Here is a 15,149-nt window from a genome sequence, read left to right as displayed (position 1 = left end):
CCACACACACTCTGACACTTAAACCCTGCAATATAATTTCTCCTTAACTGATTATAAATCGCATTTTGCATAATTAATTTTATTTTCTTAACATAATACAAGGATAACAAGCTGTGGGAGGATGACAATTCCTTACGGGCTTCTTGTTGTTATTTTAAGACCGCCCGGAATCACTTCTCTAAATTAGAAGTTAATTTTTTCTTTCGTTTGGGAAGGGGGAATTTTTTTCTACTTACCATCTTTATTCATGGCCGATTGAAAACATTTATTCAGACGGCAGGCTCGACACTGGTTACGATGGGTTTTGTCGACAGGACAGCGGCCTTTCATGTCACCCGTTGCCTTACAGGTGTAAATACGATTGCGATGGATGCTACGTTTGAAGAAGCCGGAGCAACCTGGAAAAGGGAGAAAAATAATAATTTAATTCAGAAATTAGACGTCTATTTTTTAAATAAATTTTTCAGGGGTCATAGACGGGCGTGGATTTTTTTAAATAATTTTTTCAGAGGCCATAGACAGGCGTGGATTCTTTAAATAATTTTTTCAGAGGCCATAGACAGGCGTGGATTCTTTAAATAATTTTTTCAGAGGCCATAGACAGGCGTGGATTTTTATACCCTTCACCACACTGTGGTACAGGGTATTATGTCTTTGTGCATATGTTTGTAACAGGCAAAAGGAAACGAGATAGACACATGGTTCCTTTTGAGAATATGCATAGAATCACTTTCTAAGTCGATTTATGCATGTCCGTCCGTCTGTCTGTCTGTCCATGTATTTTTGTGAGCAAAGTACAGGTCGCATTTATGATCCGAATTGGATGAAATTTGGCACAGCTCATTTGTTTGGCCCAAGGACGAACCCTATTGAAATTGGGAAAAATCGGTTCAGATTTAGATATAGCTCCCATATATATATTTAACCGATTTAATGTAAACGGTCCCTATATATCTTTCGATTTGCACGAAATTTGGTACAGCCTAATCATTTAGGTCTAGAATGATGTCTGCCAAGTTTCGTGAAAATCGGTCCAGATTTAGATATAGCTCCCATATATAGTTTCGTCCGATTTCATGTAAATGGTGCACCAAAGTCGCTATATATCTTTCGATTTGCACGAAATTGGGCATAACGTACTGAATTGAGTCTAGAATGATGTCTACGAAGTTTCGAGAAAATCGGTCCAGATTTAGATATAGCTCCCATATATAGTTTCGTCCGATTTCATGTAAATGGTGCACCAAAATCCCTATATATATATTTCGATTTGCACGAAATTCGGCATAACGTACTGAGTTGAGCCTAGAGTGATGTCTGCCAAGTTTTGAGAAAATCGGTCCAGATTTAGATATAGCTCCCATATATAGTTTCGTCCGATTTTATGTAAATGGTGCGCCAAAGTCCCTATATATCCTTCGATTTGCACGAAATTTGGCATATCGTAATGAATTACGTCTAGAATGATGTGTGTTAAGTTTACTGAAAATCGGCCCAGATGTAGATATAGCTCCCATATATAATTTTGTCCGATTTAATGTAAATGTTGCACCAAAGTCCCTATATATATTTCGATTTGCACGAAATTTGGTATTGCGTAATGAATAAGGTCTAGAATTATGTGTGTTAAGTTTCGTGAAAATCGGTTCAGATTTAGATATAGCTCCTATATATTTTTTCTTCCGAGTGTGTGTAAATTGTGCACTAAAGACCCAAAGTTTGTCTGATTTCCACACAATTGGTACAATGAACTGTAGTTACTATAATACATTTCCTTTACATTGCTTTATATAATTTTGTCCCTTTGTAAGAAGCAACCCTATATCTGACCAAATGAAAACTTTAGTGTAGGTTACAGAATGGCATGTTTATGGATCCATTTTCATGTTAATGGTCCTTCAAAAATTCGACGTCTGTTATGATTCATCTGTTGAATATACCCAAAGTGGTGAAGGGTATCATATAGTCGGCCCCGTCCGACTTTACTGCTTTCCTTACTGGTTTTAAATAATTTTTTTCAGAGGCCATAGACAGGCGTGGATTTTTTTAAAAAAATTTTTTCAGAGGCCATAGACAGGCGTGGATTTTTTTAAATAATTTTTTTCAGAGGCCATAGACAGGCGTGGATTTTTTTAAAAAAATTTTTTCAGAGGCCATAGACAGGCGTGGATTTTTTAAATAATTTTTTTCAGAGGCCATAGACAGGCGTGGATTCTTTAAATAATTTTCCCCAGAAGAGAGCGTGGATTTTTTTAAATAATTTTTTTCAGAGGTTTATATTAAGCGTGGGTTGGCGTAGGAGATGAAAGATACCAAGAAACGGCTCTGATTGGCTTTAACATGGCTAAGTCCAGGCTTATCTTGGTCCCTCTTTCATCTCAATTGTGGACACTGACCTCCTCGTGGTGCCATCTGGGGAGCTACTTTCATCACCCGATGAAATAGTGAGCTAATATGTGCCGCAAGTTCACCCATAAGAACTATAAAACATGGGTTGAGGCGTCGGGTTAGTTGCCCGCTCTCGGAAAACCCAACCTACTATGAAAAATCAAAGAAAAAGAAAACCAAACACCCCCTAATGTTGACGATAATGGGTCGAAGATTGCGAGCGGTAAAAGCCACCTTTGAACAAATTGAGAAAGAGTCTGCCAAAGTGGGTCTGGCAGTAAACGGTGAGAAGACCAAGCTGATGGTATCAACGCGCAAGACCTCCAGTAGACTCGGACCAACTTGAGAACTACAGCTTCGAGGTGTGATAAAGCATTAAATAAAACGAATGACATCAGTTTTGAAATTTCGAGAAAGATTGTGATGGCCAACAGATGCTACTATGGTCTAAGTAAGCAGTTTAAAAACAAGGCCACATCCCGTCAGACCAAACTCACACTTTACAAGACGCCGATACTACCCGTGCTGTTATATGGATCTGAAGCATGGGTACTTGTGCAAGCAGATGAGGCAGCTCTTGGGGTGTTTGAAAGAAAAATTCTTCGAAAGATCTACGCCGTCAACTGAACTATGAGTTGTACCAGCTATTCTCGGTCATCGACATTGTTAGACGTATTGAGCTGCAGCGACATGTTGTGAGAATGGATGAAGATGCCCCAGCCCAGCAGGTATATAAAAGCGAACCGACTGATGGTTCACGCAGAAGGGGAAGGCCACGAATACGATGGAAAGATCAAGTCGAAGACAACATTGCCGAAAATGGTATTTCAAATTGGAAAAATTGTGCAAAAGACCGACGCTCCTGGAAATCTTTTCTGAGCTCGGCTTATGGAACGAAAGTTCTGTCACAAGCCAGCTAAGTAAGTGATATTAGGCGTGGAATTTATTAAATAATTTTTTAGGGGGTCTCTAAAAGGCGCGGATTTTTTAAAAAATTTTTTTAGGGGTCGCTATAAGGCCTGGAGTTTTTTAATAATTTTTAGGGGGTCCTCTATAAGGCGTGGATTTTTTAAATAATTTTTTAGGGGTCCTCTATAAGGCGTGGATTTTTTAAATAATTTTTTTAGGGGGCGCTATAAGGCCTGGAGTTTTTTAATAATTTTTTAGGGGGTCGCTATAAGGCCTCGAGTTTTTTAATATTTTTTTAGGGTGTCGCTATGAGGCCTGGAGTTTTTTAATAATTTTTTAGGGGGTCGCTATAAAGCTTGGAGTTTTTTAATAATATTTTAGGGGGTCGGTATAAGGCCTGGAGTTTTTTAATAATTTTTTAGGGGGTCGCTATAAGGCCTGGAGTTTTTTAATAATATTTTAGGGGGTCGCTATAAGGCCTGGAGTTTTTTAATAATTTTTTAGGGGGTCGCTATAAGGCCTGGAGTTTTTTAATAATTTGTTAGGGGGTCGCTATGAGGCCTGGAGTTTTTAAATACTTTTTTAGAGGGTCTCTATAAGGCCTGGAGTTTTTTAATATTTTTTTAGCGGGTCGCTATGAGGCCTGGAGTTTTTTTAATAATTTTTTAGGGGGTCGCTATAAGGCCTCGAGTTTTTTAATATTTTTTTAGGGGGTCGCTATGAGGACTGGAGTTTTTTAATAATTTTTTAGGTGGTTGCTATGAGGCCTGGAGTTTTTTAATAATTTTTTAGGGGGTCGCTATAAGGCCTCGAGTTTTTTAATATTTTTTTAGGGGGTCGCTATGAGGCCTGGGGTTTTATAATAATTTTTTAGGGGGTCGCTATAAGGCTTGGAGTTTTTTAATAATATTTTAGGGGGTCGGTATAAGGCCTGGAGTTTTTTAATAATTTTTTAGGGGGTCGCTATAAGGCCTGGAGTTTTTTAATAATATTTTAGGGGGTCGCTATAAGGCCTGGAGTTTTTTAATAATTTTTTAGGGGGTCGCTATAAGGCCTGGAGTTTTTTAATAATTTGTTAGGGGGTCGCTATGAGGCCTGGAGTTTTTAAATACTTTTTTAGAGGGTCTCTATAAGGCCTGGAGTTTTTTAATATTTTTTTAGCGGGTCGCTATGAGGCCTGGAGTTTTTTTAATAATTTTTTAGGGGGTCGCTATAAGGCCTGGAGTTTTTTAATATTTTTTAGGGGGTCACTATGAGGACTGGAGTTTTTTAATAATTTTTTAGGTGGTTGCTATGAGGCCTGGAGTTTTTTAATAATTTTTTAGGGGGTCGCTATAAGGCCTGGAGTTTTTTAATAATTTTTTAGGGGGTCGATATAAGGCCTAGAGTTTTTTAATTTTTTAGGGGACGCTATAATGCCTGGAGTTTTTTAATAATTTTTAAGGGGTCGCTATAAGGCCTGGAGTTTTTTAACATTTTTTAGGGGGTCGCCATAAGGCCTGCAGTTTTTTAATATTTTATGAGGCCTGGAGTTTTTTTAATAATTTTTTAGGGGGTCGCTATAAGGCCTGGAGTTTTTTAATAATTTTTTAGGGGGTCGCTATAAGGCCTGGAGTTTTTTAATAATTTTTTAGGGGGTCGCTATAAGGCCTGGAGTTTTTAAATAATTTTTTCAGAGACTTGTTTGGGTTACTTACCATCACAACTGTATATGCCATAATGTTTGCCGGAACTGCGATCACCGCACACCTTACAGGGTATATCCAAAAGGCGGTCCCCTGAAAAATAAAACAGAAAAGCAAATGTTAGAAAAATTACATTTCGGAAGGACACAGTCTGAATTCCTCAAAACTTGTTGTAGCCTAAAAAAAAAACAAGTTTGCAACCAGTTGAAGAACTCCTTTCCCTCTTTGGACGGATATGTTAAGGATGTTTATTGACAATTCCTATGCCATTTATTTTACTAATCCCTGGCATTACGCTGGGCACGTAAAACCATTTTATTTTTGAAACATTCAAAATTCATCCTTGACACTTGTCAAAACAAGCCAAACCAACCCGGCAGCAGCAACAGGAGAAACATATTTTCTCCCTCCGTCCAAGAATTAGTGACAATTGACATATTGTTGTTATTGTTTTTGTTGTTCCTGTGAGGACCAAAAGTGATGATATGGACCGCTTAACCAAAACCCCCATACACTTCAAATAACAGCCGTAGCTTGTCCGCCGGCCAGCTAATCAATGACGCGTGCCACACAATTTCCACACCCTTCGAAGGGGTGAAGTGTGTGCACAATTATCCGGTATTTGTTAAGTTTAACACCCAGGGTCTTGGCTTAACAACAAAAAGGTAATGTTTTGCTAGCACTGTGACACACCACAGTGTGTGTGTGTGTTTTCACTTCACACCACTTTAAAGGACCTTGTGCCTTTTCGGTTGTTTTGTTTATATTGGAATTTCCGTCTTGCCCATTTTTGTTCACCTCTAACCGTTGATAAAATTTTTAAAGAGGTCCCTCAATAATTTTGTCTTCCTCTCCCCTCATCCCTCACCTCACCTCTCTCATCAAACCCCTTACCTCACATTGTGGCTTATAATTTTCTGGTGTATCCTTTTTTATTTGGTGCGTGTCACTAGTTGTTGTAATAGTTTTCTCTTTTGTGTGCCCCCTTTTGTTGTTTTTTCAAAATTGTTTTTTTAAAAAAAAAAAAAAAAACTTTTTGATGTCACCATGTGTTTATCTTTTTAAAATAAACTTTGTTGGTCCTTTTGTTTTTTTTTTTTCGGGTTTTTGGGAAACGTGCTGTTGTTGTTTTTTTCTCCATTGTGAGAAATTTTGATTTTAATATTTCTCTTTTGAAAATTTTTGTTGTTATTATTCAAAAGAAAACATATGGAAATTTGTTGCAAAATTTATTTAACAACGTTAGGTGTTTATTTAAAATTTTTCAATAAAATCAGAAAGATAAGTTTTGAAAAATTCCCAGGGGTTGGATTTTTTTAAAAATCTTTTTTCAAGGATTTTTTAAAAATCTTTTTTCAAGGTTCTCTGATAGATTTTTTAAAACTATTTTTTAAGGTTTATACAAGGCGTGGAGTTTTTAAAAATATTTTTTGATGAACCAACAAAAGCATGGATTTGTTTAAAATATTTTTTGAGGTACCAACAAAGACGGGGATTTTTTAAAAAATATTTTTTGAATATATCAATAAAGGCGTGGATTTTTATACCCTTCACCAAACTGGATACAGGGTATTATGTCTTTGTGCATATGTTTGTAACAGGCAAAAGGAAACGTGATAGACCAATAGTACTTTTTGAAAATATGCATAGAATCACTTTCTGAGTCGATTTATGCATGTCCATCCGTCCGTCTGTTGGTGTTAAATTGTAAACAAAGTACAGGTCGCATTTATAATCCGAATTGGATGAAATTTGGCACAGCTCACTTATTTGGCCCAAGGACGAACCCTATTGAAATTCAAGAAAATCGGTTCAGATTTGGATATAGCTCCCATATATATTTTCTTCCGATTTATGGTAAATGCGGCATCAAAGTCTCTATATATCTTTCTATTTGCACGAAATTTGGCATAAAGTACTGAATTTGGTCCAGAATGGTGCGTGCCAAGTTTCGAGAAAATCTGTTCAGATTTAGATATAGCTCCCATATATATTTTCGTCCGATTTACGGTAAATGGTGCACAAAAGTCCATATATATTTTTCGATTTACACGAAATATGGCACAGCGTAATGAATTAGGTCTAGAATGATGTGTGTACAATTTGGTGAAAGTCGGTTCAGATTTAGATATAGGTTCCATATATGTTCGAATTAACAATTAAGTCTAAAATGATGTGTGCTAAGCTTCATGAAAATCGGTCCCATATATATTTTCGTCCGATTTACGGTAAATGATGCACAAAAGTCCCTACATATCTTTCGATTTGCACGAAATTTAGCATAGCGTAATGAATTAGGTCTAGAATGATGTGTGTAAAATTTGTTGAAAATCGGTTTAGATTTAGATATAGGTTCCATATATATGTTCGACCGATTTAATGTAAATGATGTACCAAAGTCCCTATATATCCTTCGATTTGCACGTAGTTTGGTACAGCCTGTTAGGAGATATATGTAGAATATACCCAAAGTGGTGAAGGGTATTATATTGTCGGCCCAGTCCGACTTTACAACTTTCCTTACTTCTTAATTATTTCTTCTTTTTAATTATTTAATAACCATCCAAAAAATGGGTTATTTAAATTGCATTTGAAATAACCATTCGAAGTGGGAATTCTTTAAATAATATTTTTTCAGCAATTTATAATATTATATTTCTCAAAGGTCCCATCCCATATTGGTTTTGGTTTTAGACCCCATGTTTCTTTGGGTCATATCTCTTTTAGACCATTTAGAATCGATTTACAAATGTCCGCCTGCCTGCCTGTGTATCTGGCTGGTGTAACTGATTTCATTCAAACTTTGCACATCGTAATATATAATCCAAATCTAAACTTAAATCAAATTCTTAGATTGGGAATATGGGTCCTCCCACTCAAAATGTTCAAAATTTCGGCGAAACTTCATTTTGTAATATCATGCCAGTGGAGTATTTTTACGAAGCCTGTATATTGTTGGAAGGTGAGAATTAGTTGACTCCACAGAGGGTCAAAATGTTCAATATTTATAAAGCTAATATTAGGCTAATAGTATGTCCGATTTGATACAAATTTTCCCTATGTAATATTTCTTTCGAACTCAAATAAAATTCGAAGATGGGGCTAAACGGTCCACTCTTTCTGGTACCTCCACCACAAAATGGTCAATGGTCATTCGATTCAAACTAAATTTTATGTTTAATATATTTGAAACTTTTAAATTCTCATATGAAGCGAACAGAATATCCAATTTTATCCATATTTATCACATAGCCTAGATCGAATCCAAAGATGGTAACCATTGGTACACTCCTTCGGGCACCTCCCTCACAATAGTTTAAAAAATGGAACATTTATAAATCCTACGCCCGATTTGATGCCAAATATGAACATCGTAATATTTTTTTCAAATTGAGAAATGGGACCCCTGGGACGGAGTTAACAAAAAACGTTGAAAATTAAATTGAAAATAAATTTTATATTAACATGCGTACATAGCATCCGATTCAAACCAAACTTTGTACAACGTAATATTTAACCCATGCCTGTATAATGTTGGGAGGTGGGGCTTATTGGACTACTCCTTCTGGTACCTCCGCCACAAAGGATTAAAACATTCTGAAAACTTGTAAATCTGATATGGTACGAACGGTGTTCAAAATACTTTGAACAGAATTTTGTATTACGGAAGATTTGATCGTTGGAGTGTTTTAAGATAAGAGTCTAAAATCCCACATGCAGCGTTGATAAGACTGTTGTTGTTGGTGGTGAGATTTTATGACGCACACGATGGGAAAACTCTCCACAGATCAATTTCTATTATTAGAACAAATAGTTTACTGATAAGTATTTTGTGTTTGAGATTAGGCTAAGCAAGAGTTGTTTATGTAGAACCTAAGGATAAATATTTTAAAATAAAATTAGTGACTTACAACCACTCAAACTGTACGGTCGGGAGGACCGTGTCGTGTCTTAATTTATTATACAGGCGAGCTGCGGCTGTCGGTATATTTTCTACAAACGGTATATCCAATTTCATCCTAACTTTGCACATAATTCTGACATTCGATAATCTTGATATTGGATTAACAAATTGTTCATAAAGTTTGACACTTGGTGTGTAAGGTACCAAAAAGTTTGGACCACAGGGCCCCATCTCCAAGCAATATATATATATATATAAGGTATATAATAACACTTTGTTTTATTTTTTCAAGGTCTAATGCAAATTACAAAGAATATTATTTGCTAGGATCAATTTTTTTTTAATTTTACAAATACCTTCCATAAGCTTAGATTTTTAAAGACTATTTTATCGGGGACCATCTTTATTATGGATTGGATTTAATATATTTCAAAAATATATTTCAAGCACAAACCTAAGTCACGTTATTCTGAAGTCACATTTATAAGTGTACATTTTTTTATTATTATAATTTTGAGGAGTACTATAAGCGTGATGGTTTATACACTACACTTTTTAGTATTCCGAATGCCTGGTTGTATCGTCTGTTCATTATATCTTTTAATTAAATTAAAGTTATAGGCCAATCGTCATTAAATTTTTAATGATGTCGAAATATACCTTATTTTTTGTTTGTTTTTCTCTAGTCGCTCTAGAGGCCACAATGATGACCAGAACATAATAAAAAGTTTAACCCGCAGAAAGAGGAACTGGTCAACGAAGATTAGTGCAGATATGAATTCTATATTATTATGTTGAATTCACATTACGAAATTGAAATCAGCATCGTGAATTTGTTGTTATTATGATCTACAAATGAAAACCAGTGAACGAAGTAGTATAGTCAGACGGGGCCGATTATACGATACCCTACACAATTACCACGGAATTCTAACTTTCTGCGAAGTTTTCTTCCAAGCCTGGGCAATATTTCGCGATAGTTTCACCCTCTTTCCCGATAAGAGGCCAACAGCACCTCTTCTTACCCTGACATATTTTACGAATATTACTAATAATCAATACAGTCCTTCTAATATACTTGTCCATATTCCCTGCACCGTGGATTGTGTTGTGATATTCGGCTTATAGCTGTGGCCTTCAGATCGACTAGAAAAAAAAACACAAAATATATCACCGAAAATTATAGGCGTTATCCTTGACCATAACCGAAACCTCATGGAAAATGTTAAAGCGACCAGCGCTATATATAGAGTGTATTTGACCCCCTAAATAATAACCGATCTTTATCAAAACAGGCATGTTTATTCTTTGGTCCGATTTCACGATATTCGGGCCGAAATTGCGACCTATGGAGCGACAAGAAAAACGACAAAAATTAAGTATTTTGTCCATTTTATCCCTAAAAACAATAGGGGTCTTCATTGACCAGAAGCCATAATTGTGGCCTGTATCGTGTTTACAAATTATAATGGACAGACGAACGGACGGACACACATGTCTAGATCGACTCAGCTAGTCGAGATATTTAAAAGTGGGTCTAGGACCAATGTTTCATGGCGTTACAAACTCTTGGGGCTACACAAAGCTATAATACCCTCACAACATAGTTGTGTAGGATATAAAAATATATATATTGTAACGAAAACAATTATTACGATGTGTATTCGGGTTACTCCCTGTGTACGTCCCCCATTTAGATATTAAAGGTCTAAAAATCTAGGTCTATTTTCATCCTCAAATATTCTTTAAGAAATGGACACCTATTTTGATCCTTGAAAAAATTTTGCTTTAAAAAAATCCACGCCTGTTTGAGACCCTTGAAAAAGTCCACGCCTGTTTGAGAACCTTAAAAAAATTTGCTTTAAAAAAATCCACGCCTGTTTGAGACCCTTGAAAAAGTCCACGCCTGTTTGAGAACCTTGAAAAAATTTGCTTTAAAAAAATCTACGCCTGTTTGAGACCCTTGAAAAAGTCCACGCCTGCTTGAGACCCTTGAAAACTTACACTCCAGTGTGAGACCCTTGAAAAAATATCTTGAAAAAGTCCACGCCTGTTGGAGACCCTTGAAAAAATATCTTGAGACCTTCAAAAAAACATATTTGATGGACCAGAACAACCAGCGTTCCAACATTTTATTAAAATTTTTGGCCGTCGGTATATTTAACACTTGTTGTTGGACTATTTCTATTCAAAATACCGTCGGATTTTTTCATTGCTACTTATTTTCAAATACCTACCACTTCCCGTGCCCATCTTCCGTTGATGGAAATATTTAAAACTTAAGGTATCCAGGATGCTTGTGTTTATTTGCAATTTATATTTTTTTCAAAGAACACAGAGGATATAGTTTTAAAAATTCACTAAGGATTTTATTAAAATTTTTATAAATATATATTTTTTATTTTTTAGGTTTTAAAAAAATTTTATTTAATTTTTTTTTAATTTAAATTATTTTTACTTCAAATTATTGATTTTTTGGTTTACTTTATTTTAACACACCACAACCCGTTTAAGGACTTTTCTTATCCGATTTCCGATGTTAACGTTACGATTTGCAAATAACAACAGACTCTGCGAAGCCTTTTTTTGCATCCGTCACAGATTCCGAAACAGTGGCCAAGGAGATTTTTTTTATTTGATTTTTATTTTTTTTTTTTTTGTGATTTTTTGAAAAAAATATCCGTTTCAAGTTGATTGTTGATTTTTCTTTCTGTTGTTTTTCAAAGCTCATTCACTCACGGACTAAACAATGTTCACCGAAAAACTGATGCAGAGGACCACGATGGATGGATGGCTGTTGGCTGACGGAGTGGCTAGATGGCTTTGGCCGACAACGCTGTATGCTGCCTGCTAAGCGACTATTTGACAACAGAGGCAACAACAAGGATGAAAGCTACTGATGCTGAAATAGATCTTGTGAAAGTTAGCAACAACAACACGCTCGCTTTGATATAAAGCCAAACCCACACCCCCCAAAAATTTGCGGGTGTGGGGTGGTAAACACCACCACCAGGCTTACTCTCTTTTGAACAACAGCTTGAAACCACCCACCAATCCAAAAATTAGTAACAACACTACCACTACAACCACAGACTACAAGAGGGCAGCAAGTCCTTTTTTACACACGCACACACACACCGATGCACAGTTTCAACTACAACCACGATTCCAAAAATCACGAAAAAATAAACAAAAAAGTCGACAATTTTACAAAAGCCACTAAATACATTGATACCAAAGCCATGTAAGTGAAGGAGGGTGGGGAGCTATCACAAGGGAGGGGGAAATTCCTTTACGAAAAAAATTCCCACCCATATCCAAAGCACCCTTAACAACTTTACGACCTCTGGAGCGCCACTGACGAACTGGTGTGTGTTTCAATCAGCCAACCGGAAAACGCCTTCTATTTTTTAAGGCCATACACACACAGGCACACTCACACATATACTCACCCACACCCTCATAAAAATTTGGCTGCGGATTTTTTTGCGCTCTGCCACCAGAAAAAAAAATACGAAGCGATTACAACAAATCAAACTTCCGGCCGCACTTACATAACCTCTCTTTCTCTGATGCTGCCACAATAACAAAGCGACTTCTGAAAATCAGGCGGACACACACTCACACCCACACACACATTCACCCAACAACGACTTTGTTGAAAATGATGGCTTTTAGACAGAAATTCACCACAAAATGTCAAGCATACAGAAGCAAAAGCTAGAGTAAATGTCACTACACTTCGAAGGATGCCGAACCCTCACACCAACCAACATGGACACCAATACAGAGGTAGGCACTGAAAATTCAATATTATGGCACAGTATTTTTGTCAGGACCCAAAGGCAATGATTTTTTAAAGAATATTTTTTCAAGGGTCTATCAGAGGCGTGGATTTTTTAAAGAATATTTTTTCAGGGGTCTATCAGAGGCGTGGATTTTTTAAAGAATATTTTTCAGGGGTCTATCAGAGGCGTGGATTTTTTAAAGAATATTTTTTCAGGGGTCTATCAGAGGCGTGGATTTTTTAAAGAATATTTTTTCAGGGGTCTATCAGAGGCGTGGATTTTTTAAAGAATATTTTTTCAGGGGTCTATCAGAGGCGTGGATTTTTTAAAGAATATTTTTTCAGGGGTCTATCAGAGGCGTGGATTTTTTAAAGAATATTTTTTCAGGGGTCTATCAGAGGCGTGGATTTTTTAAAGAATATTTTTTCAGGGGTCTATCAGAGGCGTGGATTTTTTAAAGAATATTTTTTCAGGGGTCTATCAGAGGCGTGGATTTTTTAAAGAATATTTTTTCAGGGGTCTCAAACAGGCGTGGATTTTTTAAAGAATATTTTTTCAGGGGTCTATCAGAGGCGGGGATTTTTTAAAGAATATTTTTTCAGGGGTCTATCAGAGGCGTGGATTTTTTAAAGAATATTTTTTCAGGGGTCTATCAGAGGCGTGGATTTTTTAACGAATATTTTTTCAGGGGTCTCAAACAGGCGTGGATTTTTTAAAGAATATTTTTTCAGGGGTCTATCAGAGGCGTGGATTTTTTAACGAATATTTTTTCAGGGGTCTCAAACAGGCGTGGATTTTTTAAAGAATATTTTTTCAGGGGTCTATCAGAGGCGTGGATTTTTTAAAGAATATTTTTTCAGGGGTCTATCAGAGGCGTGGATTTTTTAAAGAATATTTTTTCAGGGGTCTATCAGAGGCGTGGATTTTTTAAAGGATATTTTTTCAGGGGTCTATCAGAGGCGTGGATTTTTTAAAGAATATTTTTTCAGGGGTCTATCAGAGGCGTGGATTTTTTAAAGAATATTTTTTCAGGGGTCTATCAGAGGCGTGGATTTTTTAAAGAATATTTTTTCAGAGGGGTCTCAAACACTGTGCCTTGTCTACATTCACAATTTACCCCATTTCCCATCCCTCCCCCTCATTCAATTTGTGGGAGTATACTAAATTTTTCCCCAGCTCTCCATGGTCCTCGTCGTCCTTGTATATCCTTGTTTCTCTGCATTGGTACACATGGTTGGTAAATAAGCCAACAAAGGACTTTCATGATAGTGTCGAAGTTGTTGTTGTTATTGTTTTTATTTTGTCAATATGTATGTGTGACAGTATCACTATATTACGCTTATGTACGACTATGTGTGTGTGGGTGTGCGTGTATTTTTATTTTTACTCGGCTGGCAGTCAAGCTGGATTACCAGTTGCAAAGTCAATTAACAGGGGCGTTTCGCAAAGTCTGCCGAGACTTCAACCTATCTGAAGTTTATTTATTTTTTTGTCTGGCAAATAATTAATTAAACCAACAACAACAAAATGGACATAAGCACGTAAGAGGAGAACAGAGAGACCTACATTAGTCGTGGATTTTTAAATAATTTTTTCAGAGGCCATAGACAGCCCATAAATTATTTTTCAGAGGTCTATATAAGGCGTGAATCTTTTAAATATTTTTTCAGAGGCCTATATAAGGCGTGGATCTTTTAACAAATTTTTTCAGAAGCCTTTATAAGGCGTGGATCTTTTAACTAATTTTTTCAGAGGCCTATGTAAGGCGTGGATCTTTAACTAATTTTTTCAGAGGCCTATATAAGGCGTGGATCCTTTAACTATTTTTTTCAGAGGCCTATATAAGGCGTGGATCTTTTAAATAATTTTTTCAGAGGCCTATATAAGGCGTGGATCTTTTAAACAATTTTTTCAGAGGCCTATATAAGGCGTGGATCTTTTAAATAATTATTTTAGAGGCCTATATAAGGCGTGGTTTTTTTTAATATTTTTTTCAGAGGCCTATATAAGGCGTGGATTTTTTTTAATATTTTTTTCAGAGGCCTATATAAGGCGTGGATTTTTTTTAATATTTTTTTCAGAGGCCTATATAAGGCGTGGATTTTTTTAAATATTTTTTCAGTTAAACTATCCACGCATTATATAGGCGTGGATAGTTTAAATAATTTTTTCAGAGGCCTATATAAGGCGTAAATCTTTTAACTAATTTTTTCAGAGGCCTATATAAGGCGTGGAAAAAATTAGTTAAAAGATCCACGCCTTATATAAGCCTCCACGCCTTTTTCAGAGGCCTATATAAGGCGTGGATTTTTATAGGTGGCGTAGGGGATGATAGATACCAAGCAACGGCTCTGATTGGCTTTAACATGGCGAAGTCCAGGCTTATATTTGTCCCTCTTTCATCTCAATTGTGGACACTGACCTCCCCGCGGTGCCACCTGGGGTAGCTATTTTCATCTCCCCATGAAAAAGTGT

The 15,149-nt window shown here is 36.3% G+C and overlaps 1 protein-coding gene across 1 annotated transcript; it reads right to left on the bottom strand.

Annotated features, from left to right (window-relative positions):
- Nucleotides 1–236: 236 nt before the first annotated feature.
- LOC133328180 (protein dissatisfaction-like) lies at nt 237–5,075 on the bottom strand (the record flags this gene model as incomplete). The annotated part of the gene is made up of 2 exons (XM_061536736.1): nt 237–398; nt 4,995–5,075. Coding segments are annotated over 2 exons (243 nt in total), but the record flags the coding sequence as incomplete, so codon positions are not given.
- Between the last annotated feature and the right edge of the window lie 10,074 nt (nt 5,076–15,149).

Source organism: Musca vetustissima, unplaced genomic scaffold (genome assembly GCF_032173495.1).
Source record: "Musca vetustissima isolate MV318-11 ecotype Yass unplaced genomic scaffold, APGP_CSIRO_Mvet_v1 utg288725, whole genome shotgun sequence".
NCBI lineage: Eukaryota > Metazoa > Arthropoda > Insecta > Diptera > Muscidae > Musca > Musca vetustissima.
This window is presented reverse-complemented; position numbering and strand designations above follow the sequence as displayed.